The 15,986-nt window shown below is 49.2% G+C and overlaps 1 protein-coding gene across 1 annotated transcript in view; it reads left to right on the forward strand.

Moving 5' to 3' along the window:
• Window positions 1-4,022: 4,022 nt before the first annotated feature.
• The window catches only part of Cds1 (CDP-diacylglycerol synthase 1), a 61,084-nt gene continuing 49,120 nt past the window's right edge, over window positions 4,023-15,986 (forward strand). Inside the window, exon 1 of the mRNA XM_021163852.2 lies at window positions 4,023-4,393. Within this exon, the coding sequence (XP_021019511.1) occupies window positions 4,277-4,393 (117 nt within the window). The 5' untranslated portion in view covers window positions 4,023-4,276. The remainder of the gene's footprint in view (window positions 4,394-15,986) is intronic.

The following is a 15,986-nucleotide window of genomic DNA, read 5'->3' on the forward strand; positions in this document are numbered from 1 at the left end:
AGTGATGGACTATATAGTTTGGGGCCTCTTAGACAGCCCTGGCCAACAACTCAAGAGAGGGTTCCTCCTGTCAGATCTTGGGGTTTTCTTCAGTGGTCTGTCTTAGTGTTCCACTGCTGCGAAGAGATACCATGGCCATGACATCTCTTAAGAGAGAGAATTGGATTGGGGTTTGCTTGCCGTTTCAGAGGTTTGATCCATATTCATCATGGTGGGAAGCATGGTGGCATGCAGGCAAACACGGTGCTGGAGAGAGTAGCTAAGAGTACTACAGGTGGATCAGCAGGCAGCAGGAAGAGGAGAGAGCCACTGGGCCTGGCTTGGGCCCTTGAAACCTCAAAGCCCAGTGATGTACTTCCTCCAACGAGAAGACCACACTGCCTGAGGCTTTCAAGTAGTGCAGCTCCCTGGTGACCAAGCGTTCAAATCTACAAGCCTATGGGGGCCGTTCTTTTGCAAAGGCTTTTGAAGGGATCACTGCAAGCTTAGATGAAAAAAGTTCATTAAAACTATATATACATATTTATATCCTGGATTACACACATTATGTTTCTTTTCTTTTTTTGGTGAGCAGTTGATCATGATTTCTTGTGGCTTTTTTTTTTTTTTTTAGCCACCTACACAGTTATTTAACCTCCCTCCCTCTGCCCGCCCGTGTTTACCTCCTTCTCTCTTAAATCGGAAATGCTTACTTCCAACTTATAGAGAGAGCTGAAAGGGATGTCACTGAAGCTGGGTCGAGTCACAGAAGCTATAGGGAGGGTATCCAGGCAACCAGAAGCACTTGCCAAGGCAGAGGTTTTCTTCCCTTGGCAAGCTGGGAATGGTACAGCCAACTACCTCAGAACCTTCATTGTGGGAAGCAAGCTCAGATTCCCACCTAAGAGAGGGACTTGCCTCAGTCTGGGAACCTTGGGAGGCAGTTCTAGGGGGAGGGTAGCAGGTGACTGCCTCACCTGCTCCTGTCATTGTGAGTGATTGGGTAAGTTAAACCCAAACTAAGATAGATACCACATAACTAATAAACTAAGATAGATACCATATAAATAACAACCTAAGACAGATACCATATAAACAACAACATCACTCCTTGTTTCCACACTCCTCAGCAAACCCCTTGCTAAAAGCTAAGAAATTCCAAGCCCACTGTAGTGGAAACTCTTCAAACTAGCCAAGAAGTGTGTCTTGGCCCAGTGTCTCCCATGTACTCCGGGATTCTTCGAGCCCTCTGGCAGATCAAATTGTAGTAAAACTGACAGAGGAGGCTTGGGAGTCATTAAATGTCAGATTTGTGTCATTGACCACAGATGCAATACGTGAAGAAAAATGAAAGATGGAAAGAAAAAGGTGGGGAGGTGGGGGGGAGGAGACACTGAGAAAAGTCTGCAAACACAAGGGGTGGTGGTGTGATACTTTCTAGGTGAAATATAAAATCATTACTAGAACTTCTTTCAACACATGTTAATCTCTCTCTTTACAGGGAAAGTGAAAACTGAAGAAAAGCGGATACCTCTATGTATCAGCCAGAGTTCTTTAGAGACACAGCTCTGATTGAATGAATCTACCTATTATCTATTTACCTATCTATTTACCTATCAATCTATCTATCTACCTACCTATCTTTCTATCTATCTACTTACCTATCTGTCATCTATCTATCTATCTATCTATCTACCTACCTTTCTTTTTATCTATCTATCTATCTATCATATCTATCTATCATCAGTCTACATATCTATCTACTTAAATGAAATTTATTAGAGTTGCATTCCAAATATTCCAACAATGACTGTCTCCTGATGGGAAGTCCACCCATACAAAAGTCATCCAGACCATGAGGCTGGAAGTCTCAGCTGTTCTCCAGTATACCCAGGAATTCCAAAGAAGTAGGTTCTGATACAGTGAAGAAAGGGAACTTGCCATGGAGGGCAAGGGCAAGGGCAAGGGCAAGGGCAAGGGCAAGGGCAAGGGCAAGGGCAAGGGCAAGGGCAAGGGCAAGGGCAAGCAAGCAAGCAAACAGCTCACTTTTCCCATGTTCTTTATGAAGGCTGCTACCAGAGTGTGTGACCCAGATTTCAGGTGGGTCTTCCTACCTCAAATGATCCAGTCGAGAAAAAAATCCCTCACAGGGTTTTAGCTAATTCCAGATGCTATCAAGTTAACAACCAAGAATAGCCATCGCACCACGTAAGTCAAAACATAAAACACAAAGTATGAAGGTCAAATAATTTCCCATCAGGCTATAGATCTCCACCCATTTGTTTCTTCATTCACTCCTTCAACAAGCACTGCTGACTGTTCTGAGGGTAGGGGCTGGCTCTGTGGCAAGCCTGTGGTTCCATTGATCATTCAGTGAGCATCAATAACTATAATGAAGACAGAAATAAATCTCCATCTCAGTTGAACTACAGGGAGTGGCGAGCTTCAGGAAGGGTGGGAGCACGGTGACAGCTCTGTTCTCTCCCTCCTCCCTGGGTGGAGGAGCACCACTTCTTCTGTTACTCTGACTGAGTTCTCTGGTTTCCTCTTGCCTCAGCAGGCTTTCCTCCTCTCCCAACGTTGGCAAAGGGAGAAGAAAGAAAAGGAAGAAAACCTAGAGGTTGTCTGTGGGAGGGAGAAGTGCTGAGCTACCTCCCTGTGCCTGTGAGGCTGACACTGACACCAGAACAGCTAAAAGAGAGGCTAACCTCCTTGCTATTCCTTCCTTTCACTGATGGGGACATAGGCTTACCTGCTTACTAGAGGCCACGGAGATAATTGGCACCACCGGGGTTAGAACACTGGCTCCTCGACTTCCTGGAAGAAAATTGAAAGGAACCCTGGTCCTTTCTGCTGGGTAGAATCAAGAGCCAGAGCCAACCCATTCCAGCCTCTGTGGTCCCCACCCCTTACTCCCCTACCCCCCTCCCGGTCATTTTATCTTTGTATCCAGAAGTACTTTTTCTCTGGCCCTCCAAAACAATGTAGATCAATTGACCTAATTACTAGCACTGTCTTCCGTTCCTTATGGAAAACCCACACCACGTCCATCTCATATCTTCCATTAGTTTTAAATGATATTTATCTATTTATATGTGTGGGTGTCCGCGTGGAGATCAGAGGACAGCTTTCTGGAGGCAGTTCTCTATGTCCATCATGTTGGGGATTGAATTCCGGTCATCAGGTTTGGCTGCAAGTGTCTCTCTACCTGAGTCTGCTGTTTTTCATTGCATCCTCCTCTGACGTTTGGTTTTGCTGGTTAGTTATGAGGCTTTAAGAACAACATATTACTTATTTTTAGTAATGACCTGATAAATTGTTGATTTATTACAATAAAGATGCTCCTCTGTCTAGTTTGTGTGAATTACGGATGTGTGCCTTTGGCCTTTAAGGACCAGCTCGCAAATCTGTGTGGAAAAAAAAACCCCTAAGCACCTGCTAACAGGATTAGACTAGAATTAACGCAGATCATGTGTCCATCCTGTTCCACCTTTAGCGTCCCAAGGTCCTTGTCTTTCAGAGAGGTAGCCCGCAGCGGCGCCCTAGGGCATCAGAGGCTGTCTGTGGATCCTATGGTAGAAACTCTCTGAGAGACTCAAAACCCTAGTACAGAACCTGGGTACGATATTGAAACTGTTGGCCAACTCATCCCCAGGTACCAGGGAGGTTAAAGCATTGGCTGGAACGCGGAGCCAACGGGTCTGTCCTGCCCAGCAAGTTTCTGCTTGGGGACGCCTGCGACGCTCCGCCACGCGGAGGAGTGTCAAGCTGGGCCGAGTCCGTTGGAGGAGTCAGTTGAACTCCGCCTGACATCCCTGCGCCGAGGAGGACTTCCCGGCGGCGCCCGGGCTCGCCCCCGTGTTCCTCGGCCCCTGGCTCGTCCCTCGTCCTCGGCCGGGCGCGCACCTTTCCGTGCCCCCACCTGCCCAGGGAGCCAAGCATTGACGTCATCGTCCGGGGCGGGGCCTCGGGCACCGCAGTGCAGCGCGGAGGGGCGAGCGGGGCGGGGCCTGCGGCGCGTGACCGCGCTGCGGGAGCTCGGCGGCGGGAAGGTGGGGCGGGCCGGGTGGCGCGGTCGCGAGGCGCGAGGGAGGGCCGGGCTGCTCCTCCGCCCCCTGAGGCCAGTGCGTGGAACGGCGCACCTGGCAACGGCGCCGCGTCCCCGCCCGCGCCCGTCCGCACCCCCTGCCGGCGGCCTCGAGCGCTCGCTCGTTGATGCCGTTCTGGGGGTGACCCGGCGCGGCTCCGCGGTGGCGGGGCGCTAGACGACGCCAGCCCAGCGACGCGGGAGCGGGACATGCTGGAGCTGCGGCACCGCGGGGGCTGCCCCGGCCCTGGGGGAGCGGGGGCGCCGCCACCCCGCGAGGGAGAGGCGGCCGGCGGTGACCACGAAACCGAGAGCACCAGCGACAAAGTGAGTGAGTGCGGCGGGGCCGGGCCGCGCCCCTGGAGCGGGTGTGTCATGGGGGGTCCTGCTCGTCCTCTGTCCCGGGGCGTGCGCGGCCCGGCCGCCGCTCCGGAACCGGACTGTACTCTAGCTTCTTTCCCGGATCTCCTGGTTCTGGGGTCAGGATGGAACCCGTCCCCGCAGGCGCTCTGGCTGTCTAGTGGCTGCCACCTCTCTCGCCTTTCCTCTGTAGGGCGACAAAGTTGGGAGTAAACTTAAGACGGGCACCTTGGGTCCTAGCCTGTCATTGGAGCCTGGCGCAGACCGGCTTCTGGAGCTCCTCCAAGCTGCGCTTTCGTTTCTCTGTTCTTTTTTTCTGGCTGGTAGATTTCGGACGGTTGAGGCTGTCATATATGGGGAACATGTAAGTGCACCGCAAACCAGGCAGTTGTCCCATCGGTGGATTTCATTTAACCGAACAGGCTAATTCCAGACTTTTAGCACCCCACCCCTCCCCCGCTTTAAAATAGATGAACTTTGATTCATATTTTAAAATATGCGGATATGTACGGTCACTATTATAGTTGAAGCTAGGAAGACTCAAACGTTTAGGTGTGTTTTCTGATAAACCAGTGCCAGTAAGAACTTAGGAGGAAAAAAATAATAAAAGTTTTATTGCTGCATGAGTTTGGTAGATTATGAAATTGGGCCAGAGAATAGATTTGCTATATGAGTTTGCTTACAGAATTCCTCTTCGCTTGAGAGACTCAAAACTTTTGAATCATTCTTGGAATTTCTGTTTTTTGGAATGTAGTGTGGTGGTATCTGCTGTCATCCCAGCACTGGGGGGTAGGTGTGGAGGCAAGGACTGCCAAGATCATCCTCAGCTTGTAGTCAGCTCAAGGTTGGCCCAGGGCTCAAACAGACACAAAAGACAGACAACCCAAATGGACTTGCGTTGCCCAAGGTCAAGTTCTCTGCCTTTTGGTAGTGGAACTAACTTCTCTGTTTTCTGTCTTTTGCTTTTTGCTGTTCTGACGCTCTCTGGCAGTGTGACTGAGGGGAAGTTCCTCCCAAAACTTAAAGAGATGAACTTGATAGAGCTTGAGTTACAAATCTGTGCTGCCGCAACAATATGGTTAGCAATAAATACGTGATTTTAGAACCACAGCTTCTTCCCTGTTCCTGATGGATAGGGAGGTAAGATGAGAGTCTGGGAAACATTTGTGCTGCCGAGAAGTGACACAGAATAAACATACTTTCCAGCTGTGGAAGGTTGAAGAACGGAGAGCCATGGGCTGAGAGCAGCTCCGTGAAGAGTGCCTTGGAAACCAGACCCAAAATAGAATTAATTAGGTTGGGATTTTGTTTTAGCCTTGGTATCCTTTAGAATCAAGGAAATACCAGCCTCCTCATGTCGACTTCCTTAACTGGAGGAAGCTAACGAGCTTTTATTAAGAAAAAACATGTTCTGGAAATGGGGAAACGGCGCACAAACCGGCTTCCGAGTGTAATGTCTTATTTTTAAGCACCAGGATGTATTTAAATTAGGAACAGCTTCTGTGGTGTCTTGACTCATTAGCCTGATCCCTCCGTGACTTGCTTATCCCACTGGCTTGTTTGTTTGTTTGTAAATGCTACACTGCTGGCTGTCACTGAGTCGGTCTCACATCTCGGTGGATGTGGCTTTTCCAGATGCAGTGTGTTGCATCTGCAACTGATTTTGTCAACGTTTCTTAGAAGAGGGTGAGCGTGTTCAAACTGTGCTGAAATATCCCTGTGGTTCTGGAGTCCCTTCTCAAGGAGCCCTTGACTTTCAGAGCCTTCAGACTCTGAGCTGCATCCTCCCCGTGTCCTTTCTTATCAGGGTGTGTATTTGAACACACCTATATTTCCAGGTCAAGGGCTATTTTTAAGTCAGCTGCCATCGTTGGAGGTTGGTTAATATTTGGTCCATCGAAACTCTTAAGTGTTGTTATGTTAAAGAGCCAGGTTTTTTTTTTTTTAAACACACCTTTAAAAATTATGCAGAAACTGAAGGACTACCTCATATCCTGCTTACTCCGAAACTTCTATGCCTTGCCATTTTGTAGCCTTTATAATGGTCTGGTTGATGGGACATTTCTATTGTTCAGGACCCTGAGACTTCTGCCCAGACAAGGCTCTGTGTGCTCCAGAGAATTAGCATGTGAAGTAGTGCTTCTTCCCTGCAGGGGAATGCTCTAGGACTTGAAACACCTAGTAGTACTTGACCTCCTTGACCGAGAACAAGGGCCCCGCCTCAGCCCACTACCCACCCGGGAGCCATGTGTGGGCAGTTTTCAGTAGACAGCCGTGAAGGCCTTGTTAGCATAGAGGGCTCGAATGGATGTGGAGACTGTAGGGGAAGCTCTAAGGAGGACATGAGTGTTGAACTCGGAAGTGAAGATGCCTGGGAGGTCAGTCAAGTGGACAGGGGTTAGGACTGGTTAGGGCAGGGTGTTCTAGTCAGAAGGCACGCAGAAGTGCCTCAGCATTCTAGAGACAGAACACAGAAATTAGAAACCCCAGACCATAAACTGCTGGGTTGGGAGGCAAGGTTGAACTCTTGAGAGCCTTGAGGCCTTTGGCGTTCCTCTTTACTCAATGGACTCTGGGAAAGCTGTGTTGTTGGTTTGGTCATTGGTTTTCGATGAAGTCACGTTTCCAGTGGAGTCCCAGCTGACCTGGAACCCACCTTCCTCCTCCTGACTTTGCCTCTCCAGTGCTGGCATGACGTGTGTGTCACCACACCAAGCTCGCCACTGGAAAGCTCTGCAGCAGCATCTATACATAGCTCAAGAGCAGTGGTCCAGAAAGTACTGGAAGGGGCAACCCCGGGAAGGGTATTGCGGAGCCCACCATGGGAATTGATGGGGCTACTAGTCAGTCTAGGAGAGATGGTGTCCAACACTGGAGAGAGCCATGCTGGTGGATGCCCGACCAGGGTGCTCGTGTTTAGACTCATGAAAGAGTGTCTATGTTAGAAAAGAGCCAGGGATGTAAGGAGTAGCCAAGTCATGGAGGGTCCTGGGCTCTGAGAGAGGAAGGGTAGCTTAGAAGGTGCCATCAGAGGTACTTTAGAATAACAGCTGAGATGCGTGTAGAATTTAGCCAAAGAGCTTAATGGGAACCAGACTTTCTGTTGTGAAAGGCCAAGGAACACAGGTGGTAGTTGGGAAGTGGAAGGCAGAACAGACAGGAGGACCTTGCCCTCAAGGCCCAGGTAGCCATGCAGCAGAGGAGGTGCAGAGATGCGAGAGCCAGAGGTGATATAGATGACTCACTACAGGACTGATGCACCTATGGACCCATTAGAAACGGAGTGAGCATGCTCAGAGCCCACACCCCTTAGGCCAGAGGGGTCTCCAGCTCTCAGGGTGAAGTGGGCAATGTGCCTGCCCCAAGAAACTATCTGCACCTGATACCTCCTTGCAAAGGGAAGATCAGCTTTCTCCAGTATAGTGTCATTGGGCATCTCAATCATACCCCAGGGCAGGTAGAGAGGTGGGGTTGGCGGGGGTGGGGGTGGGGGTGGGGGTGGGGGAGTTGGGAGGGTAGGGAGGTGGGAAAGACCAGAGAAGAGTAGGGGAGAGGAACACATGATCAAAATATATTGTATGCATTTATTTTCCATAAAAAAAGGATGAAGGAAGACCTTCTTTTTCTCTGTGGATGGGGCTGTGGGGTTGTTCATGGTTAGAAGTTGTGAGAGATGAGGGGCCCTCAGAGACATAGTGGGTAGCCCCTAAGCGGCTGTGGCCGCTTTGTGACCCACCCGGCTCAGGGGGGCACCAAACCCACAGGCATTAGGATGAGGGCTCTCTGCCCTGCCATCCTCCTGTCCCAAACAGGTCATTTGAGACACGAGGTGGTGCTGTGGAGGAGTCAACATTTGTTAAGCTCATCCTGGACTTGACATTTCACCTCCAGATATAGAAATCCAGATGAGGAACAAGATTAGACCTCCACCCACTTACAGTCAGATGGAGCCTTTTAGCTGCTGTATGGGATGGTGGACATGTAGAGTCTGGTGCCTGTGGGGTCCGGTGCGTGTGGGATCAGGTGTGGGTGGAGCATGTGTAGTCATGTGCATGTGCAGTCAGGTGCGTGTGCAGTCAGGTGCATGCGCTGCCCCCGGGATCCTGCCTGTAGCACTCCCGTTTTCAGGGACTTACGGTATGTACCATGTTCAGTAAGTACAGGATGGATGCCTGGCACCTTACTCATCTGAGTGACTTTTTTTTTTGCCCCTTCTCCTGATGGCTTTAACACATATGCTTGTATCTCCAAACAGTGTGTTGTTTAGTATTAAACATAATCAATATCCAGCCCTTATTTTTAAATAATTACAAATATTTTGCTGAGTTTACTTTGCCTGATTGTGTGGGTACACAAGTTATGGGTAGACGACTTGGAAAATAAGCTGCAGACATGCCGACGCTCACTGGGAGCAGGGCTACAGGTCCTTTCCTTCCTCTCTTGCTTTCTTTTTGACCTTGACACGTATAGTCTGGGCTGGCTTTGAACTTGCTGTGTAAAAAGAATGACCCTGAACCCTGATCCTCCTGCCTCTGCCTCCTGAGTGCCAGGATTAATACCTGTCAAAGCATGTGTCTCTTAAAGACGGCTTCCTACATAGCTACAACACCATTACAAATTTAACAGCTATCAAGTCTTATATAGCTGGTCACAATGGCATACACTCAGATTTCAACTAGCTGGGAGGTTGAAATGAGAAGGTCACTAAGCCCAGGGATGCAGGACTAATCAGGTTAGCCCAGGGGTAGAGGACTAGTCTGTGGTCAGCCCAGGGGTACAGGACTAGTCTGGTCAGCCTAGGAATACAGGACTGGTCTGGTCAGCCCAGGGGTGTAGGGCTAGTCTGGTCAACGCAGACCCACCTTTAAAAACTACCTAGCCCATAGTCTATTTTTCTTACTGTCCTCAATGCTTCTTCAAAAACTCCTCCCTCCAAATCTGGATCCTAGCCGGTTCTCAGCGTGCAGAAAGTACTGGGAGTAGGAAAAGTTATTCGCAGTTGATCTGCTGGTTTTTATTTTCTGATGGACTAGGTGCTGAGAAAGCAGCGGCGTCTCTGACAAAGCACTCATAAGATCTCAGGTAAATCATGCCTTTGCTGCCTTAATCATAATCGTAATTAGCGACTGAATGAAGCCCGGCAGAGTTTCACTGTCATCCCATTCCTTTAGCCCTTCGGGGATCTTTAGTTCCAATTTGGATTTAAGACTTACATAAATGACACCATTAGGCCCAGTGTAGTTTTAAAAATGATGACTCTCCAGGGGAAGGTTACAGTGTGCCCAAACTTTGGGGACATCTCAGAACAGACCCTGAGAGAAGGTGGGATTAGAATACTGCCCACCTGTGGCGTTTTAAATGGCAGACAGCACCAAGAACAGTGGTGTGGCTGCCCAGAAGGCTGGAAGCCACAGAGGTGGCTGTCACCAGCCCCTCAGCATATCCTGAGTCCTCAGGTACAAGCAGGTGAGTGTAACTCTGGCAGGTGAAGAGACCTGAGAATGGAGTCATGGAAACTCTGGCAGAGAGGCACGTTGCTGGAAGGGTTCACTGGCATAGACTGGCTATGGCTGCTTTCTGGAATCTCATTTCTGATAACTTCTGTATTGTATCACCTCAAACAGTGGCTTAAAACAGCAGAGACTTACTGTCGTATAGTTTTGTAATCAGCTGTCTGAATGAGTCCCACAGGCTGCATGGGTATCAGCAGGACTTTCTTCTAAAGGCTTTTTAAGGGAAACCTGTTTCCTTGCCCTTTCTTGTTCGCCAGTCTTTCTGCATCCGATGGCTTGTGGCCCCTTCTGCCTTTCTCAGAACCTGTTGTACTCACTGCTGCTGCTCTCATGTCTCCTCAGACCCACTCCGTTCTTCCCGCTTGTAACCACCAGGACAGTCCAGGACGGACTCTCCATCTCAAGGCCACTTGCTTGGCAGCTACCATCTCTGTATGTCCCCCTGGCACTGTAACATAACGACTCAGCGGTTTTGGGACGCAGACGGGTGGGAGATTCACCCGTGTGTGGTTGGAAGCTGAGCTGAGCACTGTGGGATGTTGACCGGACCAGATCCTTCCTCCCCCTGCCCTTGTCTGATATTCTCAGTGTTGACTGTGGAGATGTGTCTCAGCCCTCTGTGGGCTTCTCTTCTCTAGCCATACTCACTAAATTTGAGCACAAAGTGCTGCTGTTGGTTCAAGTTGCTATAATGAACTGTCACAGAGCTGACAGGGATTTATCTCTTACAGTCCTGGAGGGTTCTGGCTGCTTGCTCCCTGGTGAGAGTGTTTTCATCCTTGCAGAAGTGTAGAAAGAGGAAATCTGCCCTGTCCAGTGAGAACACTAGTTCTGTACCTATGTGGAGTGTGTCTCAGTACTGTCACGTTGAACAGCAACAGGGGATGGCCTAGTGGGAGGGGAGGACAATCCATAGCAAGCACAGTTGGATGACTTTTGACATTGTTTCCTGTGTAACCAGCACCATGATTAAAATAACGAGCATTGTCTTCTCCTGGAAGCTCCCCTCACCCCCGTTTGCTATCCTCTCCCCATCCCTCCATGCCCAGTGGTGTGCTTCCTAACCCTGTAAAGTGAGGTTTGTATTTCCTGGCATTTTACACAAGTTCAGTTCCATGCAGGCATGTACTCCTATGTATGCATATTGTATGTAAGTGGAATGCCATGCAGGCATGTACTCCTATGTATGCATATTGTATGTAAGTGGAATGCCATGCAGGCATGTATTCCTATGCATATTGTATGTGAGTGGAATGCTATGGAGGTATGTACTCCTATGCATATTGTATGTAAGTGGAATGCTATGGAGGCATGTGCTCCTATGCATATTGTATGTAAGTAGAATGCTATGCAGGCATGTACTCCTATGCATATTGTATGTAAGTGGAGTTCTATATAGGCATAAACTCGTGCTTTTATATGTAAGTACATACAGGCATGTACTCTTATGCATATTATATGTAAGTGTAGTGTCATGCAGGCATGTACTCATGCTATGTAAGCACATACAGGCATGGACTCATACATATGTAAGTGGAGTGCTATGTGCTATGCAGGCATGCAGTCATATGCATATTACATGTACATTTTGTCTGGCCCTTTTCCCTTTTCTAAGTTGTAGACATAGGAACTTACGTCACTCAGGCTGGCTTCCCACTGGCTTTGTGGTTAGGATGATCTGGAACTCATGCTCCTTCTAGGATTAGAAGCATGACATCACACCTGGCTTCCAGGCCTTTCTGTTTAATATTGTTAAAGATGCACCCATGCATCCTAGGTAGCAGGAGCTCACAGAGGGAGGGAGAGCAAGCGGGAGTGATCGTGGGCACAGTCACTGAACGGAGCGACATGATGTGCCTGCTTCCACATTGGGCTTTTGGTTTTCTCTTGTCTGACACTGCTCAGCTACCATGAATTTATGTGTACACCCACATACAATAGGATACATGCTTTCATCTTTCCTGAAGAAATGCCAAGAATGAGATGGCCAGATCATCTGGAGATTATATGTTTAATCTCCCAGGTAACTGGCAAGCTGTATTTGGAAGTGCTTACCCTTTTTGACACTCCCACCAGCAGCATACAGGAACAAAATGTCAGTTTCCAACACCCGATGTTGTGTATGTACACACACGTGTGTGTGTGTTTATGTCCATGTGTTTCTGGGTCTCTCTGTTGCCTAGGCTAGCCTCAGACTCACCGTGCTCCCCCTCAGCCTGCTGGCACTTGCCTGCTGTGCCCCATGGCTGTGTCACTTGCAGGCTTTGGTGTTTGTCTCTCTAATGAGTTACAATGTGGGGCATCTTGTGCTTACTTGCCATCTGTGTTTCCTTGTTGGTGGAGAGTGTCGGCTAAAATATTTGCTGGTGGCTTGTAATTGTTGACTGTGTTCCTGTGATCTTTGAGAGTTTTTTGTGTATTGTAGCTGTCAGGCCTTCACCAGCTGTGTGATTGACACATGAACTTTCCTGTTGTAGCTGTCAGGCTGTCACCAGCTGTGTGATTGGCAGACGCCTTCTCCTAGTCTTTGGTTTGTCTTTTCATTGTCTTAGCATCTTTCAAACATGATAAAGTTTGTTTCCCTTTTTCTTTTATGGAACATGCTTTTGTTATCTATTTAAGAAAAGTCTTTGATGATAGACCTCATGGCTTTTGTGTTGCAGTTACTTCGGCCCTTCCTGTTGCATCCCTTTCTGACCTTGCTGAGACTCAGTTGAGTACGTATGTGTGGGGTTCCTGCAGGACTCTGTTCTGGGGAGATCCTGTCGTCTTCACAGCCACGTGGTCTTGATGAGCAGCTTTGTGAGAGCTCCTGCACACGGCTGTGCCCGGCTCTTAGCTTCGCTCTCTCAAAGTCACCTCAGCTCTTTCCATCCTTTGCAGCTTCACGTACATTGTAAAGTTGGAGTAGATTCTGTTTTTGAGGCATACCTGCCTGTCAGGCTGCTTCTAGGCTTAGGTTAGTGTGCAGATGGATTTGGGAGCATATCCTGAGCTGTGTAAACCTGGGTGCTTTGCTTAGTGTCTCAGCCTACATCTTTTATCTTACAAAGTGGAAGCAAGATCATGCAAGATGCGAATCGGTGTCTGCAAAGTATGTTGCTCTAGCACTCCAGAATCAGTCTCACTGTAGGAGCCAGGCTTGCTGCTGACCAGGGGAGTCTGCTGCAGCTTTCAGACACTATTAGTAGACTTTTCCCTGCTCGCTCCCTCCCCCTTCCTCCCTCCCTCCCTCTCTCTCTCCCTCCCTCCCTCCCTCTCTCTCTCTCTCTCTCTCTCTTTCTCTTGTGGCTAGGGGAGACCAGGGTCTTGCTACCTAGTCCTGGGGCAGCTGTATTTTTATTTGAGCTTTATATTTATGAGACTAGCGCCTCCTACTCAGAAGTCTTTATTTCACCTGGGTAAAACATAGGTTTCCCAGCCAGGTGACTTACCTGAGATCGCCTACAGTGAGTGCAGGTGAGATCATATTTTAGTGTAAAATTGTAGCCGAGCCGGCAATGAACCAATGAATTGGTTCATTCAGTATGTGCTTGCTCAGGATCAGCTCCTTGGAGTCAGGAGTGATGTCTGTGGCCAGCATTTTCTCTCCACAAAGGATGCAGGTGGGCTAGTAACAAATACAGACTGGCAAACACCCTCACTAATCTGTATGGTGGAAAGAGGAGGACACTCTGTGGAAAGTGGGGCGACAAGCAGGAGGCCCCCAGGATCAGGGTCCCCGTGTGGAAACAGCCTAAACAACAGTGATTTGTCTTCATCCTGGTGTGTGTTGGCAGGGGAGTAGTAATATCGGATCTGTGGCTTTGTAAAGTTGTCTGGGCCTGCAGTGTGTATAGCAGGCTCTCGTGGGTGGACAGGAGGCTGAGGCACGGGAGAGGGTGAAGCCCCAAGGGCTGCTGATGATAGAAGGGAAGCGGGAAGGCTGGGTCCATGTAGGCTTAGTAGGCGCGCCAAGGGAAATGCCCATAAGATGGATGCAGTCGTTTTGTTTGTTTTTTTAATGTAGTTTACTTTTGTTACTTGTGTGTGCATGCACATGTCATATCACATATGTCGAGGTCAGGAGGCAGTCTCCCACTTTCACTGTTGGCTCTGGGCATTGAGCTCAGGCTTGCTCTGCAGGTAGGCTGGTAATTTTACCTGCTGAGCCATCTTGCTGTGCAGATGCTGAGTTCTGACTGGAGACTGGATTAATCAGCTGGCTGGTTTGGTTGTGGCATCTCCAAAGCAGGAGACAGGGAAGGAGGCAGTGGGTTTGGTGTGGAAGAGGCAGGTCAGTCATTTCTGTTGCAAGCCTTGTGATATTCATGGAAACCTGGACTAGACAGATTGGGGGCTAAAGGCACAGGTCCCTGGAGTGGAGACAGGAAGAGGAAGCCGTGCAGGCTTTGGAGTCGTGGGCCCGAGACACAAAGATGTTTGCGAGCCATCTTTAAACTACAGCCTTGGCAGAAAGGAGCTGCCATGTTGACTTTCAAAGTCATTTGAACCGACTCAGCATGTGTCAGTGCCAGGTGGCTGCTTGGTCGTTTGAAGTGCTCCTTCATCTGTTCTGATGTCCTTTAAAGTCCACTGCCTTTGTAACAGAGTCTGCCATACCAGGAATTCAGTCCCGATGTTTGACTAATGGTGGTGTAACATGCTGTGTTTGCGGATTGCCTTTCATTCTTTAGTTAGGATGAGATTAATCTTCAATTTTAGATTGTGCTTCTCTAAAGGATGTCAGGTAAAACTCAGAACTCAGAATGTCACTAAGAGAAGGCAGCACAGAGGGCAGGGGCGGCTCCGTTTCATTTTCAGTTGCCATGAAAAAAAAATTGTAGAACAAGCAATGTTGCCAAGAGAAAGAGTTCATTTTAGATTGTACTTCTCAGTCCATCAGTGGCAGGCAAGTCACCAAGGCAGGAGTCCTAGACAGCCAGCCACGCCACACCACACCACGCACGCCACACCACACCACACCCACAGTTAAGAGCCCATGCAGTGCTGCCTGCCTGCTTGCTAGCCAGTTTGCTTTACTCTAAGACTGACCATCCAGGGCTGTCTTAGTTACCGTGATAAAAACCCATGTCCAAGGCAACTTATGAAAGGAGCTATTTAATTGGGGGCATGCTGACAGTTTCAGAGGTTACTTCATGAGCATCATGGTTGGGAGCATGGTGGCAGGACAGCATGCCCCCAGAGCAGTAGCCGAGAACTTTACATTTTGATCCTCAGGCAGCAGGCCAAGGGACAGTGACTGAGCCTGGCACAGGGTTTTGCAACCTCAGAGCTCACCTCCAGTGGCACACCTCTTCCAACAAGGCCACACCTCTTAATCCTCCCGAACAGTCCCACGAACTGGGGACCAAGCATGTAAACACATGAGCCTATAGGGAGTTCTCATGTAGATCGTCACAAGGATCTTCCCTGGGGAGGGGTGCTGCCCACAGTGGTCTGGGTCCCTCAACATCAACAGCAGTTGGGACAGGCCCCCACAGACAGACCTGTAGGCAAGTCTGACCTAGGTAACACCTCATTTAAACCCTTTCCGAGTTGTGTCAAGTTGACAGAGCTAGCCAGCCCAGGAGGTGAGGCCTGAGCAGCACCCTGGCACTGCTGACTGTACTTGCATGCGCTTTGCAAAGATGTTGCTGACTTGAAGAGAATGATTTGAATCCCTGCCCAGTGGTTTCACTTCCAAGTGGAAACTCAAGCCTTTGTTCCCATAGGGTCGTGAGATTGGCCTTGTTCCAAACCGATCATTTGAGTTGAGGTAGGATGAATCCCGAGTCCCCGCAGCTCCCAATCCCCCAGCCTCATGTTCTTCCGTGTCTGCGATTCCTTGGAGAGTCGCTTCCTCTGTCACTGTCTGCATTTCTACCCACCCACCTCTTGGGATCACTGAAGTTAGAAAGAATGGCAAGAAAAGGCATCTGTCTGTTTCCTGGCTGAGGAGTCACGTGACCCCGCACGCTGGCCACTGGTGCAGAGATGCTCTCCTCTGGGGTTGGCCGAGGAGTCACGTGACCCCGCGCGCTGGCCACTGGTGCAGAGATACTCTC

This window comes from Mus caroli, chromosome 5 (assembly GCF_900094665.2).
Source record: "Mus caroli chromosome 5, CAROLI_EIJ_v1.1, whole genome shotgun sequence".
NCBI lineage: Eukaryota > Metazoa > Chordata > Mammalia > Rodentia > Muridae > Mus > Mus caroli.